The 15117-nt window shown below is 42.1% G+C and overlaps 1 protein-coding gene across 1 annotated transcript in view; it reads right to left on the reverse strand.

Annotated features, from left to right (window-relative positions):
• Window positions 1-15117, reverse strand: part of Syt1 (synaptotagmin 1) — a 497193-nt gene that overhangs the window by 81971 nt on the left and 400105 nt on the right. Inside the window, exon 9 of the mRNA XM_050135605.1 lies at window positions 4470-4587. Coding sequence (XP_049991562.1) covers window positions 4470-4587 — 118 coding nt within the window. The remainder of the gene's footprint in view (window positions 1-4469; window positions 4588-15117) is intronic.

Below are 15117 nucleotides of genomic sequence, written 5' to 3' on the forward strand. Positions count from 1 at the left end.
CAATCAAGTCCCCCTCCCTCGTCAGCCGAAAGAGCAATCAGGGTTCCCTGCCCTGTGGGAAGTCCAAGGACCACCCACTTCCATCCAGGTCTAGTAAGGTGAGCATCCACGAAACTGCCTAGGCTCCCACGAAACCAATAGGTCCAGTAGAATCAAAAACCCATTGCCATTGTTCTTGAGGTCTCAGTAGTCCTCCTTGTCCGCTATGTTCAGCGAGACCGGTTTTAACCCAGGCTTTTTCAGACCCAGGCCAGCTGGTCTTGGTGAGTTCCCGATAGAACAGGGGATGCTCTAATTTTCAACAACCCTTTCAGGCTCCATTTTTAGCCTTAGCCCTTGTGAGGACTTTCATGTTTTGGTTCCAGACAGTGGAGGGAGGGACCTTAGAACCATGTTCTCCATCTTGAAGAACGGAGTGTAGGAAAAGCCAAAGAGTATGTTGGAAATATTCCACATAAGAAGATAGGAATGCTCAACTTCTCCCCTGTCTTGTCTTTCTCAGAACTTGTAATATTCATGAACAAAAAATAGAAGAGATATCCACCCCCCCCCTTTATTTAGAATTTATTTATTTTTGAGAGAGGGTTTCTCTGTATAGTCTTGGCTATCCTGGAACTTGCTTTGTAGACCAGCATGGCCTTGAAATGCCTCTGCCTCCCAAGTGCTGAGATTAAAGGTCTGTACCCATCATGCCTGGCAGCATGGAGCTTATTTTAAATGATGCATCTATGTGTGCGCCAGTGCACACACACAGGGAGATTCAGTCTTCTGGCATGAATACCCTGACAGGTTAGTCAACCCCAAGTGGTCAGGTCTAAACACAGACATGTAACCCCCCAAATGGCCTCAGCAGGTTGTATTTATAGCTACGTATGTATGTGCATATATACAAATATATATTACATATATAGGTGTAATAGTAATAAAGAAGACAAGGTTGGGAATTTGCAGGAGGAACATGGGAAGAGTTAGGGGTCAGGGTGGAGTACAATGATATAAATACAATTCTCATGTGAAAAATTCTCAAGAACAAATGTAAAAATTGAACGTGCTGCAGAATTATGAATAGTCCAGTCCCACTTGCCATTGTGAGCCTGAAAGGCAGGCACTTTGATCATTTACTATGTGAGAGTGTGATGCAGGCAAAACCCTTTCGCTGCCCATTTGAGTGAACACGGTAAGAATGAAGCTGGCGGATTGTGCCAGAGACTGGTAAGAAAAGCATTTTTTAAAACGCCCGTTTCCTATTTCCTTCCATGTTGTATTGATCGGCGACTCATTTTGTCTGAATTCACTCTGGGCCTGTCTAAAACCCGGCCTCCTGATTATCCCAACCTGATCTGGCGTGTCTAGCAAATAGCCGAATCTTTCTCCCGACCAATCCAAGCAGTTGGCTAAAGGACCCATCGCTTTCACCTTTTGTAGCTTGGATGCGGTGACTAACGGAAATAACCATCGCGATATTTGGGGAGCTCTCTCTTACTTCTCACCCTAACTCACTTCTCATGAACGGGGTCTTCTCAGCACTTCAGCTTCATAAGCAATGAAGCTGAGGCTTCGAGGAAAGAAAGAACCCGTCCAGTGTCAATACATGGGCCTCTGTGATGGAGAGCTCACACAGAGTTTGAGCTCGAGGACCTCCGAACAAAGTCGGATTGTGGGTTGTCACAGAGTGTGGTTTCAACCCTGGCAGAAGAGCCAGCTGTGGTTCCACTTACCAAGCCATTTCTGGCCAATGTCGTTTGGCATTTGGATAACTTGGAATGAGAGCTTACATAATCGTGGTCTCTTTGCGCATAGGTCAGCTTACTCTGACGCGACCCATTCAAGTGCTTAAAAGTTTCCTTAATGGTAAGTAGGTTAAGCAGATTTGCAATGCAAGACTTGTTTTTTCAGGCCCCAAGCTCCTTGGTAAATAATTCATTATTCATTCAGCAGCTATGCACAGTGCCAGCCGTCAGTGAGAGCATTGTGGGAGACATAAATACAGAACAGTCTAGTGAGAAAAAAGCGTGGTGTTAGAGGGCTGTAAACAAACCCCTTTGGCAATTTAAAAAGACACAGATTTGTTCTGCCTAGACAGCTCAGAAAAGGCGGTCCTACCATGCTAAAACCTCTCTTTCCCCATCTGAACCCATGGCTCACTCCCTCATCTCTGTCCTATTGTTGTTTGGAATGTCACCTCCTTCTACCTAATGTTTCTGACATCCCAGGACCCTGTATACTCTATTAATTTATTGGGTTTTTGTTTGGTCTGTGTCTCTACATTAGAAAGAAAACTGAGTACGGTCTTTGGACCATCTTATCCATGATTTGTAAACCCGTTGCTCCGTACGATGCCTGACTCAAAGTCGAGTCACAGAATGCATTTGCTGGGTAATTGGGGCCTGAAAACAGAGGAGGATTTAGCTAGACATTGTTGGACCAAAGAGAATTACAGACGAAGAAGCTTGTCTAGCAGCATGTCCCATTGCTTGTTAGGAGATGAGCGTGTTGGTCCATTGGCTAAAATGAGATGCAGAATGATGCTGCCTGAAAGAGTCTACGTTTAGGTGATTAGAGTAATTATGATTTAATTCCACAGGCAGCAGGAAGCCCTTAAAATTAGGGTTTGCTAATGATGAGAATCATTCCAGGTAATTCAAATATGGGGGTGGAGGTAGGTGCTGTGGGTTCTGAAGCATCCATAAATTTTCTGCTTTCCTTTAGTAAAAAAGAAAAAAAGACTGCAAACGGATGGATGTGGAATTAAATCCGACCTCTGGCTGTGCCTCTCTTACATCATGATGCTAAGTTAGTGTGACAGGAACTGGGAGTTGTCCTTGGTGCTCTTCGTTGCTGGGTTGCTAAGTGAGCTTATGTATGTGCCTGTGACTGCGACCATTCAGATAGAACCTGCGAGACCAGCTTCCCTTGTGCAGACCCTGAAGATGAGAAGGGATGGCTGGTCAAGAGGTCAGGACAGAAAGGGACAGCAGTCTTGAAAAGGGATGGCTGAAATAGCTGTCAGTGGTGCTGGGAAGTCATTGTAAGTTCCAGAAAAAAGTCACGAGGAGGATACTTTGCTAGCATTGTGGTGAAGCTGTTGTGGTGCTCTCTAGAGGATAATACAGGGCTGATTAGGAGGGAGGCTGAGACAGCATTTAACAGAGGAGGCGAGGAGTCACATGGATGTTTGGAGTGGGGTTTATATGAGGGCTACAGATCTAATGGGACATGGCTACTTAGCCAAAGAGAAAGCTCAAAGGCATCTTAAGTCTCCTCGGGATACTAATTTGTGATCTGGGAGTAAACTATAATTGTAAAATGTTTAATACTTCTCTGTGCATATGTTTTACAAATAAGCCCATAAAATAGTCTACATGGTTTTAGGAGGAGCTATGCTTATTGCTTTAAGATTTTCCCGGTTCTACTATTAGCAGTAGAAGCAAGCCATTAAGTAGGGTCCTAGTGACATAAAAGGATACAGCTTCCTCGAGTTCCCTTATCCACAGAGAGAAAGAAATGTCGAGAGCAGGAGAACTTGGCTGCAGAATCACTGGGTCAATAAGGAGAACTCAGCTTCAACGATTTTTAGCTGTTTTGTTTCAGCTTATAAACTCACTGTGCTACATCACTGTGATCTTTAGAATGTTTTTTTTTTTAAAAAAAAAAAAAACCAAAAACACTGAATAAGAAGTCATGTTTGTAACTCCATAGCTAGAAACAATGACAACTGTCATCTAGTTGTGATGACCTTGTGATGTGTCAGGAAAACCCCTCACACCTAATGATTTACTGGGACATTAAAATTATAATTGATTTAACCACACAGAGGAGAAAAAAAAAATGACACACAGTCCTGGAAGCGACAGACCTTGAGCTGACTTTGCTTTGTAGAAGAGTCCCCATCACTGACTATGCTGTGTCCTGCTTGGGTTACATGGAATTTTCAAGCCCAAAGTCTCCCTTCCTCCACCCCAGTCTTAAGCTGTAGAATTCAATGAATTATACGCACCGTTCCTGAGTTTCTTCTTAAAGACGCTTGTATAGATTTGAAATGCTGTCTTTTTATAAAAGTATTATAAAAATCATGTCAGGTTAGCAAATACCTAATTAGTAAGTTTCAGGTAAAATACAAATTTTAGTACCAAGGGTGAATTAAAAAAAAATCCTCAAAACTATAATTTGTCACAGGCATTGCCTTTGAAATAAAAGCCAAGGTTTTCGCTCTCAATGACATAGAACTGACAACTGCTACTTTGGCTATGGGGAAAGAAAATGGATTTCATCGTCTTTGCCAATGCCAATAATCAGAGAGTGGCTTCCTGGGGCACTGCGTTGGCTGAATCCCGCTCCGTAGGAGAGGGAACTGTGATCAGTTAAGGAGTGTGTGTGTGTGTGTGGGGGGGGGCGTAGCATGTGTGCTGTGCCTGCAGTCTCCACGGCGGAACAGCGGTTACAACCATCGATAGTCATTGGGGACTCACCGGATAAGCCACCCACGTCCATCTTCTTCAAGTTCTTCGCTTCCAGGATGACGACCGTCAGCTTGCCAGCAGTAGGGACGTAGCGGAGGGAGAAGCAGATGTCCCCCAGTTTTTCTTGCTGTGAAAGCCAACAAAGAGGTATTAGTGAGTTTTCAAGGGAAATTGAGATGCTTGTCCTTAGACATTGCCACTTCCTCAAGGGGATGGTTACGGCAATTAGAGTCTGAAGACTTCCAAGTCCATGGGGCATTTTTATAGCGGCCGTTTCATGTGATAGCAGTCTATCCTTTTTTTTTTTTTTCAAAGAACCATTTACACTTTGACGTTCAACAGAATATGTCTGTAACTCAATGGGTCTGGAAATGAGACCAAGATGAGGTTCTTTGAGACCGCACTGAATAGCACTGCAAAAGTCTTAGAAAAATCCCCTTTCTTTATTAAAGAGCTTTGTTTGGTTTACTCTTTTTTTTTTTATTAGAATCTACCCATCTCAGTTTTTGTCTTTTCCCCTTTCAAATAGGATTATACCTGAAAACCTATGTTTAGGGTTTGTGAAGAAAGACATCTTTGCTCAGCTAAATTCCATTTATTGCTGAAAAAACTCTGAAATTCTCATAACATAAATGCACTCAAGTATGAGTTTTTGTGCACTTTGGTTTATTCATTTCAAATGTAGTCTTCCTTTGTCTTTATCTTTAAGTTTGTAAAAATGGAACAGCAGGCTGGAAAACGGGAACACATCCTACCACAATGCATGTACCCATCGCTCCTCTTGTCATTTCAGGGCTATCCTATTTGATGTCCAAAGAACATCCAACAATCCTGTAATCTGGTGATTCTGAAATGAATTATCCAGAGTAGAAAATTGTCAGGAGCCATTTCCCCACTAACAATCATTACAGGAACCATCACCCTGGGGAGTCTGCAGAATGCCCCTCACCCAATTAGCAGCAATCTCTTAGAGGAACCAGCCTCACATTCCAGCTATCCAGGGAACCAGGTGTGGCCACTTGACTTCCTAGCCTACCTCCTGGCCTACGTGACCTGGAACAAGCGGCAAGAATCCAGTTTCCCTGCCCCCCATTCCTTACCATATATAAACTGTAACCCGTCCCTAATAAACAGAGGCATTGACAAAAATGCTTGGCCTCCTTCTTCTGTCTTAGATCATTCCCTTCCAGGTAGCGCCCCTCCGAGACCCTGGAGTAACTTGATTGCGGGTGGGTTACTAACCCCTAGACTGAGTAGCCCACCCAACGCAATCCACAGAAAATGATGATGGCACATAAACTATCTCTTCCCTTGGAAAGATTCATATTTATTCTCTTAAGTGGAATATTGAGAGTTTTTAGGTACTTATTATTTTCCACTAGTAGTTAAGAACCATGCTGGTCAATGTGGAAAAAATCACATGTATTTGTGCGAGTATGTGTGTGCATGCACATGCGTGTGGATGACGGGGGAGAGACTGAAAAGAATTTAGGATAAGATTGTATCCATCCCCTGAGATGAGAGAGGCTGCCTACTGCCATCCTACCTAAGAAAATAGCTAAATGGTGCATCTGAGTTCGTTCCTTCGTGTTCTACCTCCCCAAGTCTAAGTTTAGACTCTAAAGAGGAAAGTAGTTGGGTCAGATCTCAATAGATAGACTTGTAACCTAGGGAGGGTATATAGAAACTGAGAGCCTATGTCTTTCCATGTTGACCTCTGAGTGTGATTGTATTTGGCCTTTTCTGTACCTAGGCATATGTGCTAAATGAGTCAGTCTCTAGTTTGGAAATGTCTTCCTAGGTGTCATATGACAGTGTAAGGACATCTCGTTTCCTTCCTGAGGGGGTTCACATTTTGTCCATCTTTTAAAGAAGAAAGTATGTTTTATTTGTAGGTGAGTTTAGAGAGAGGAAGGAGAGCACCAGCATCTCTCTCCATGCCAAAGTAACGCTCTATTGAAAATGACCCCACACACGCGCATGGACCAATTCTCTCAAGTATAGAATCCTTGTCGTGTCTTACCACACATCTCTAGGTTGATGAGAATCCTTTGTTTTCACATTACTGTGCAGACAGTTTAATTCTTCCGCTTGTCTGTCTTCTCTATTGGCAAGGTTCTTGCATGGATATCATTTTACCTCACCCTTGCAAAAATATAAATCCAAGAACATTCTGGAAAATCCTTGCTTTGAATCACAGAGGGCATAGCTCCCCGAGGCTAGCGCATGTCATTGGGAGGAGGGCTGCATATGTAGGAATCTTTGTTATTTGTGACCATTTCATTTGGTAAGCTCACTGTACTTCAGGATAGACAACTATAACCCACTTCACCAAGCATGCCAGAGATGACTATACTATCCTAGATCATATACTCCTGCATGGCTCATTATGGAACCCCAAGAACAACTCAGGGTGCTAAAATAAGTTCAGTTCTGTATTTCTGTTTTACCACACGTACCCCTTTTTTCTTTCAATACTACTTCTTCTTCCATCCCATAACCTCAAAATTGCAGGTAACTTTAAATAAACAAAAAACAAACTCCATGTATCTAATTAAAAATGTTTTGACACAAGGACGCATGTATAAAGGCTGACATGCAAGTGTCGGTAGCTGGGGATGGCCTTGGACTTCTGACCCCCTGCTCATCTGTCTGTCAAGCGCTGGGGGTTACTGTCATGGGCCACCACACAGCTCTCCCTGTTGTTTCAAGGGAAGAAATGTCATGTCATTCTTCTTGCCAGACCATTTCATTCTTCAATCTTAAGACACACCGAGAATTTAAACAATTCTATGCAATATTTAGCTTCAAAAGAGAGCTCAAAATTTTGTATAAAGGAGGAATATGAGAGATTAACTGCAATTTTAAGTCTATGGGATGGATGAGAAATGGGTGCGTAGAAGAATAATGAACAAATTTTGGTGTTTTAAGATACAGAGAGAGAAAAGGGCTTATTTTAATGCTCTTTACAGATCTGCATTGAATTAATTTAGAGGCTTTAACATGGGAAGGTTTTTCATTTGCTCGTAAAATTATCATAACCAGTATGCCAAACTAAGTATTACTTTCTACGTGAGTGAACTGAAATGACTTTTCAAAGTTTTAATTACTTCTGCATCAACAGCTATTTCAAAGCTCGTCATGGTCCCCCTCCCCCCACTTGGTGGGATTTCTGATGTCAAGAAGAGGGAAGATCTTGCCAGCGAGAAGGCAAAAGAAACATCAGCAAGTCCTTAGGACCGTTGTCTAGGGAGCACATTTTCTGAGTGTGAGCATCCTGGATGGGCAAATGACTTTACTGGTGCTTCAAACACCAGCTTGAAGACGCCCAGAAAACTGAAACTTTGAGAACCAGGGTACCTTTCTCTTTTTACACGACGGTTTGACTCTGGGTTCAGTGATCTCAGGCAGTAGAACATGTGATCAAACCGTGTGTTCCCCATGTTGGAGTAGACACGGGGACAAGGAGTTTCTATGTTTCAGGAACAAATCCGCCTTTATGGGGAAGCCATGGAAGGACATGTGCGACAGAACAGTGGATCACAGTGGCAGTTCTTGATCACGTGTTCTGTTTAGTCACATGTGAGACAAGGTCGCTGCCTATGCTTACATGGTAACCTCTTATGTTAGGCCCTGATGTTAGATTTAGGGGCGCAGACTCTCATGAACTGTTGAAATCCAATAAGCCTTTCCCTTAATGAAGTCTGTTCCTTTGCTTCTGTGGTCAGGAAAAATACTCCCCTGTCCTAAGTGTTACTCTCTTAGCTCTTCATCCATACAGGTCAGTGGAAGGATCTGAGAGCTTTATTTGGATGGTTTTTGAAAGCTTCACATGCCCATTTATAAGGCGGATATCTGGAGAACTATACATAAACATTTGATGGTAGACGTTTGCCACCCCAGTGTTCCAGTGCCTCTCTCCCCGGCTCATTTGTTAAAGGGTCAGTCTCACACTGGTGGATCCAAATGAGGTCTCTGATCTAATCAATAGATTTAGTCATTATTGAGAAATGGAGGGAATTAGGAAGCGGGTCACTAAGAGCATCCATCTTATCTCTGAGCTCTTCCTGTCTCGCCCTTTTTGACTTCCATGGGGAAGGAAACCTTTCCTCCGCTACGCTCCTGCTATCCAAGATGCTATCCTTATCCATGCAAGCCTACACAAAAAACAACGGAACTGTAGATCTTTCATGCTTCGAACTTGATTTTCTTGGGTAGTTTGTCACATCAGTGAAAAGTAACTAACATAAACATTTCCATCGTAGGTTCTTAGGACACATTAACAGTTACGATTATCTCAAGAGTCCACGAAGCAGGTACTGTTAGGTCCATTTTAGAAGTAGATTTTTTGAGAGCTAGAGGCCCAGAAGGGTAGGTGCTTTCAGTGCAAAACTGCAGCAAGATCATTTAACACTATACAAAATGACAATCACTAATAATCTAATTGGTGATTTACCTTGCATTCTAGACTTGTTTAAAATTATGTCTCTAACACATGACTTCTCCTTAACTGTTCCTTCCAAGACCTTTTTCTAGACACTAATTTCTTTTTTATTTATTCTTATGTGCATTGATGTTTTGCCTATATGTTTGTCAGGGTGCTGGGTTCCCTGGATTTGGATTCATAGGCAGTTGTGAGCTGCCATGAGGGTGCTGGGGATTGAACCCAGGTCCTCTGGAAGAGCAGACAGTGCTCTTAATCTCTGAGCCATCTCTCCAGCCAGTCTACCTTCTATTTCTCTGTTATCCCCCTCCTTTAACTTATAAGCCTTGGCCTGTCCTTTTCTGTACATGGGTATCAGAGTGAGCTGTTTTCCTTATTTTTACTTGACGCTGTAACCTGTCGTAACTACCTGCCATCAATGTCTACTTCCACAAGGACCTGCAGCCTGGCATCTGCCATTGTCACCACTACTTATACCACCGTGACTTCAGCGCCACCATCTCATCACCCCTACATCCTTGTCCATCCTTCATTCAACCACTATTCAGCCCCCACTGTGTTTGAAATGAAGCCCCAACCCCGTCGGTCATTCTCTTGAAAGAGCCTAATGAAACAGTAGCTCAGTTTCAATTTCTACAAATTCCAAAGCTGCTTGTATACTAATGGCTGAGCTAATGTTTGAAAGGCTCAGTCCCTTCTTTTTTATGGCCTGTCATGTGGTGTCCAGGAGTTCAGTTTTTCCTTTCCATACGTGAGCTATCCGTAGACTCAAGAAGAGCAGGGGTTGGAATGTCTGCTCTATGCCTTGCTCTAGGAACACAACGAAGGGCTTCTATTTAACTATGGGCTGTGTGTACCCATAAAAGAAGCTCATCCATCTGCGGCTTCATAAACAGCACTGATGCTAATGTTCTATCAACATTGCCTCCAGTGTGATCAACAGGTCAACTACCAGGTTCACATGGAGCCACTTCTTAGTGCCTAGCACTAGAACCCTGCCAGGCTCGCCCTGCCACGGAACTCGAAACCAAGTCCTTCCGAAGGACTTGGTTCTTCTGTGGATGTTTTCAAGACCCCGCCGAGGAGCAGCTGACAGATGGATGCCTTTGCCGGTGTGATTATCTCACGAAGGGGCCTCATTACTATTAGGAATTTCAGCTTTATGTATAATTTATTTGAGCGAATTGCCTTGATCACTAGGTGGAAACCGCCAGTTAGAGTTAGAAAGTTCCGGCTGTGAGATTCAGAGAAATTAACCTGCTCTTTGAAACTACGGAGCTGGCAATCAGGAGGGACTTTTGTTCGGAGCAGCTTGATAATGCCATTAATTTTTTTTTTAAACATCCACTGAATAGAGCAGACACAAATTAATGACTCTGGACAACTTCAGAAATCCCTTCCTTTTTGAAAAGCCTTACAGATATTAAAACAAAGGTCATCTCCAGGTGGACAAAAAGGTTTGAATGCAAAGGAAAAATGTTCTTGGTTTCTACATTCCTGGCTATCATTTATTTTTATGTAAGAAAAAAAGCTCACTTTGGTGGCCTTTGCAAATGGGCTAAGTTCACCCACTTTTGGGGAACAATTTGCTTTGAATGAGTTTGCACCCAAAATGACACAGTGCCATGTCATTTTAAAAGGACATAGTCTATTTATATTAATTGCAAGATGATTTTTCTGTGTGTTAAATTGGCAATAGATAGTCTGATGAGTAGATTTTCTTTGCCCCAAGGTTAGCAGTCTATTTAGAGGTGAGAAGCAAATGGAGGTCTAATTGTTCAAAATAGAAATTCAGATTATTTGCATATTCTTCACCGGTAAAAGAATTAAAATATTCACTTTTTTTTTAAGCGTGTCTCTATGTAGCTCTGCTGCATGTCCTAGAACTCTCTATGTAGACCAGGGTGGCCTTGAACTCACACAGAGATCCACTTGCTTCTGCCTCCCAAGCATGGGCCACTATGCCTGGCCTAAGGTGTTCTCTTAAGAAGGTCACTGGGACGGGATAAGGGACAGTGTTAGGTAATAGGTAAAATGCACTTTGGGTGAGAGGATTTGTCAAGTTCCTGATGTTCCCACAACTCTGCTCAGACCCCTGAAGATTCTGCCAAATCGGTATTTACAACTAATGGGCCAGATGGTCACAGTGTGAATGCTGTTCTGAGATGTACCCAGGCTAAAAAAGACCAACTCTGCCCTAGAGTATAAATGTGCACTACAAGGCTTAGTTGAGCGGGACTGTGTATGTCCTTGAACATTTTTTGGGAAAATATTGTATAAAATGTGATTTTGTATAATTTCAATGATTCACTTTTATCAAAAATACAATTCTGAGCTGTAGTCTAGTCTCTGTGACTACCCAATATAGTGAACTACTCCACAGATGTGGCCGAAATGCTGAGGGACGGGAACCTTGAAACATTCTAGAATCTAGTGACAGAGGGAGGAGAAACGGACACTTTAATTGTTCCTCAACCCCTTGCCCCCCTGCATCAGCATCAACTTCTCAAAGTGATCTCAAATGCACAGTGTTTTGCCAAGCAAAGGTGTTTGCTGTACACATGCAGTTTTGAGACAGGTGTTCTTCTCGTAACCAGAGTTAGCACTGAATAGGGGAGAGGGATAGTCATGTGTCAGTGTCCAGGAAGAGCCTCACGGGTGCTGAGTTGACGTCTCGGGAGAGAGTCCAGATGGACCTCATGATGCTTTCAGCACAGGGATACATAAAGCCCTTGAACCAGCTATCAGCTTAAAACGTATTATTCTTCATACAGTGTGAAACCCATGTGGTTTAATGAGAAATGAACCCATGCTTTGTGATATCCTAGATTTTCCAAAATTTCCTCCTCTCTGTATGTTTGGAGTAAGAGATATAGGCAGTCTTATTAGAAATAATGAACAGTTGAAAAGTGGGTATTTGGTGCATTTAAATGGGGATTGCAAAAATAGAAGTCAATGTGTCTATTAATGTAAGTAACAGAACAGCTGAGCAAAGGGCAGTGGACACAGCACTGGCCAGCTGCGGGCACTGGCTCACCATACACTTATTTAAGGGAAATGTATTGGTTCCCGGGGGCCCATTGTTCAATAAATTATACAAAATCAGTGGACAAAATAGTAAAATATGCTTGGTTGGGTCAGGTACTTTGAGAAAAAGACAAAGCATTCAGGGGTGAGGGAGTCTCATTCAAAACAGTGGGGGAGAAAGGAAAAGACAATTGACTAAAAGATACTTTGTTCCAAAAGGACATAATGATAGCTAATACCTTCTATGCTGATTTAAAACATTAAAACAATACCAAGCTGGGCGGTGGTGGCGCTAAAGTGCCTTTAATCCCAGCACTTGGGAGGCAGAGGCAGGCAGATCTCTGTGAGTTCGAGACCAGCCTGGTCTACAGAGCTAGTTCCAGGACATCTAGGACTGTGACACAGAGAAACCCTGTCTGGAAAAACCAGGAAAACGAAACAAAACAAAAAAAATTCTGAGACCCAGATAGATCAGGGGTTGTTTCAATGAGAAGGCATTGAAGAAACAGATTATCCATCCAGGCCCACTTTCCTCGTCTCTGATGACATAACTGTAGAGAGACAGCCATATAGCTGGGAGAAGGTGATTTTACTGTTTGTCCTTACTGGTATTTACCGAGTGCTGATCCTCTCTACTGTATGGTGAGCTAACAAATACACATTTTAAGCCACCAAGTTTGTGGAAGCTTGCCAGATAGCAATGGAAACTAAACCGCACCCAGTTCATGCTTCCTCTTAAAGCAGTGGTTCTCAACCTTCTGAATGCTGGGCCCCTTTAACGCAGTTGCTCACATTGTGGTGACCCCTAATGTTAAGATTATTTCGTTACTACTTCATAACTGTAATTTTGCTACTGTTCTGAATTGTGGTGCAGATATTTGATATGTAGGATGTATGATAGGCAATTAAATAACGTGATGTTGGTGCAGCATAATCCGTATATCATGTGTATATAAATACAGATAAGTTGGGTGTATGTGCACATATCTTACTATCAGAAGACAAAATGCGCTTTGGAATGCCGTATTATTTAATGTCTTCAACATTAACATGTGCTAAATAGGAGATTCCTTAGTCGTCAAGAAACAGCGCGGATTCGGAAGGTCGACGATTCAGGTTCAATTTGCAGGTCTGTTGCTTAATAGCTGCTAAGCCTTGGGCAAATCACTTGCCCCTTTGTGCCTCAATTATATGTTAGGTTTATTAGTTAGTGTGCATAAAGGAGTTAGAAGCCCATAAATAGGTGCTCTCGGTATTATTAAAACATCTCATTTCAAGCACACTTCTCTAGCCAGTGTTTCCTTTCCTTTCCAGCCCAATATACTAAAGGAATAGAGAGGAGGCTGCCCCTCTTTATTCTATTGGTTTTTCTGCATCCCTTTATTAAAATGCTGAACCGTAAGTATTCTCCATGTTTTATTACCCAGCAACCCTTGTCTGCAGTTCCTGGTTTCTGTCCTTTTCTTGGAGTCTGAAATGCAATGTTTTCTTTATTTCTCTGCCTCCTCGGTCACTCCTTCTTCACTGTACTTCTCAGAGCTTAGTTCAAGCCCTTCTCTTTCTCATAATCATTTAGGAGGATTTTTTTAATTTATTAAAAATTTCCACCTCCTCCCATATCCCTCCCCCTCCAGTCCTAAGAGCAGGTTGCTTGCCCTATGGGAAGGCCAAGGTCCTTCCTCCTTTAGGAGGATTGTTAATAGGCGTTTCCAAGATTTGAGATTTATGCTTCAGATGTGATTTCCACATTTATATCTGAAGTCCCCATCTTTTCTCAGGCACCAGACTCATCTGTCTACTTGCCACTGAACATCTCAAACAGAGCTTAGACTCAAACACAAAAATCTACACTTATGATTAGATATTGTCATTAACCTATGGCCACTAAGCTTGCTTCATTCTGTTCTACCAGATGGTACTAGTGTTCAACCAGTGGCCGAGTCAGAAAACTAAGCATTATTAATGACTGTTAATGTCTTTTGAAGTCTGATTTTGATTGGTTCAATCTGTATCCTTATCCCTTTCCACCACTTGTTTGAACACACCTCAGTTATTACCTTTAAATAGATTTCTGGAATACAGTTGACAGGGTCATCTTTTAAATTTACCTCAAATCCTTAAGTAAGTCTCCCATCTTCCTCAGAATAAAGCCTCAAGTTCTGACCACATTGTAGCACTCCATATGTTTTGAGGTCCTGTTTTGGCCTCAGTCTCATCCTATGCTAATCTCCCTTTCACATAACACGGGCAAAGCCTTGCTCATCTCTGTAAATATGACCATCCCCTGCATCCACTCATCCTTCCCAAGAACTGATGCTTTAACTGGGCACTTTCTGCTCTCTTGTCATTTTCAGTTGGACCAGTTTCGCTCATCTTTCAGACCTCATTTACCTAGCCTATTCTCGCTCAATTAGGGCATTCTTGGCTATAATTATTTTTGAAATATAATTAATTTCTAATAATACCAATTTGTGTAATCATTAGGTTAGATCCCACTGCCATGGATTTGAACATTTATAGGATATATAATGTGTATGTATGTATTTAATAAATACATATAAATTATATAAATAATACAAATATAATATAAATACATTAATAATATAAATATGAAATGTATATATTAAATACACATATAAATGCATGAAAAAAATATGTATAATACATACACACACAGGGGAGGGCCTGGCACTGAGTGCTCAGCTCTGACTAGATGGCTAATTGTTCATCAAAAGCTATTCTCTTCTTGGAAACTCATATGCATCACATGTGACCTCCTTAAAGTCAGATGTCATCTTGGGATTGGGTTCTAGCTACTGGAGTACGAATGGAGTGATGGGCACTGCTTATGGAACCAGTCCCCTAGACTTGCTATCCATGATCTCTCCTGTGTGTGATGGTGGCCTTGGAAGCTCCATGCTGAAGATAACACAGAAGATGCCCAAGCCAGGATTCCTGTTGAGCTAATAAAGCAGAGCCAGACCTCCCAACTTAGAATGATCATAGCCTAGTAATCAAGAAAAAAAATCTTTTTCTGAACAATAACATTTCCACGTCTTTCTGTGAATTTGTGACTGTTGTCTACGGTGGATAAAAATGGAATTTTCAGACAGGGTCTTATGTAAGCTAATGCTCCTCAGACTCACTCTATGTGGCTGATGTCCTGATGCAATGCACATAACCGAA

The sequence above is a fragment of the Alexandromys fortis genome, unplaced genomic scaffold (genome assembly GCF_014885135.2).
Source record: "Alexandromys fortis isolate MF-2015 unplaced genomic scaffold, M_Fortis_MF-2015_v1.1 scaffold_24, whole genome shotgun sequence".
Classification (NCBI taxonomy): domain Eukaryota; kingdom Metazoa; phylum Chordata; class Mammalia; order Rodentia; family Cricetidae; genus Alexandromys; species Alexandromys fortis.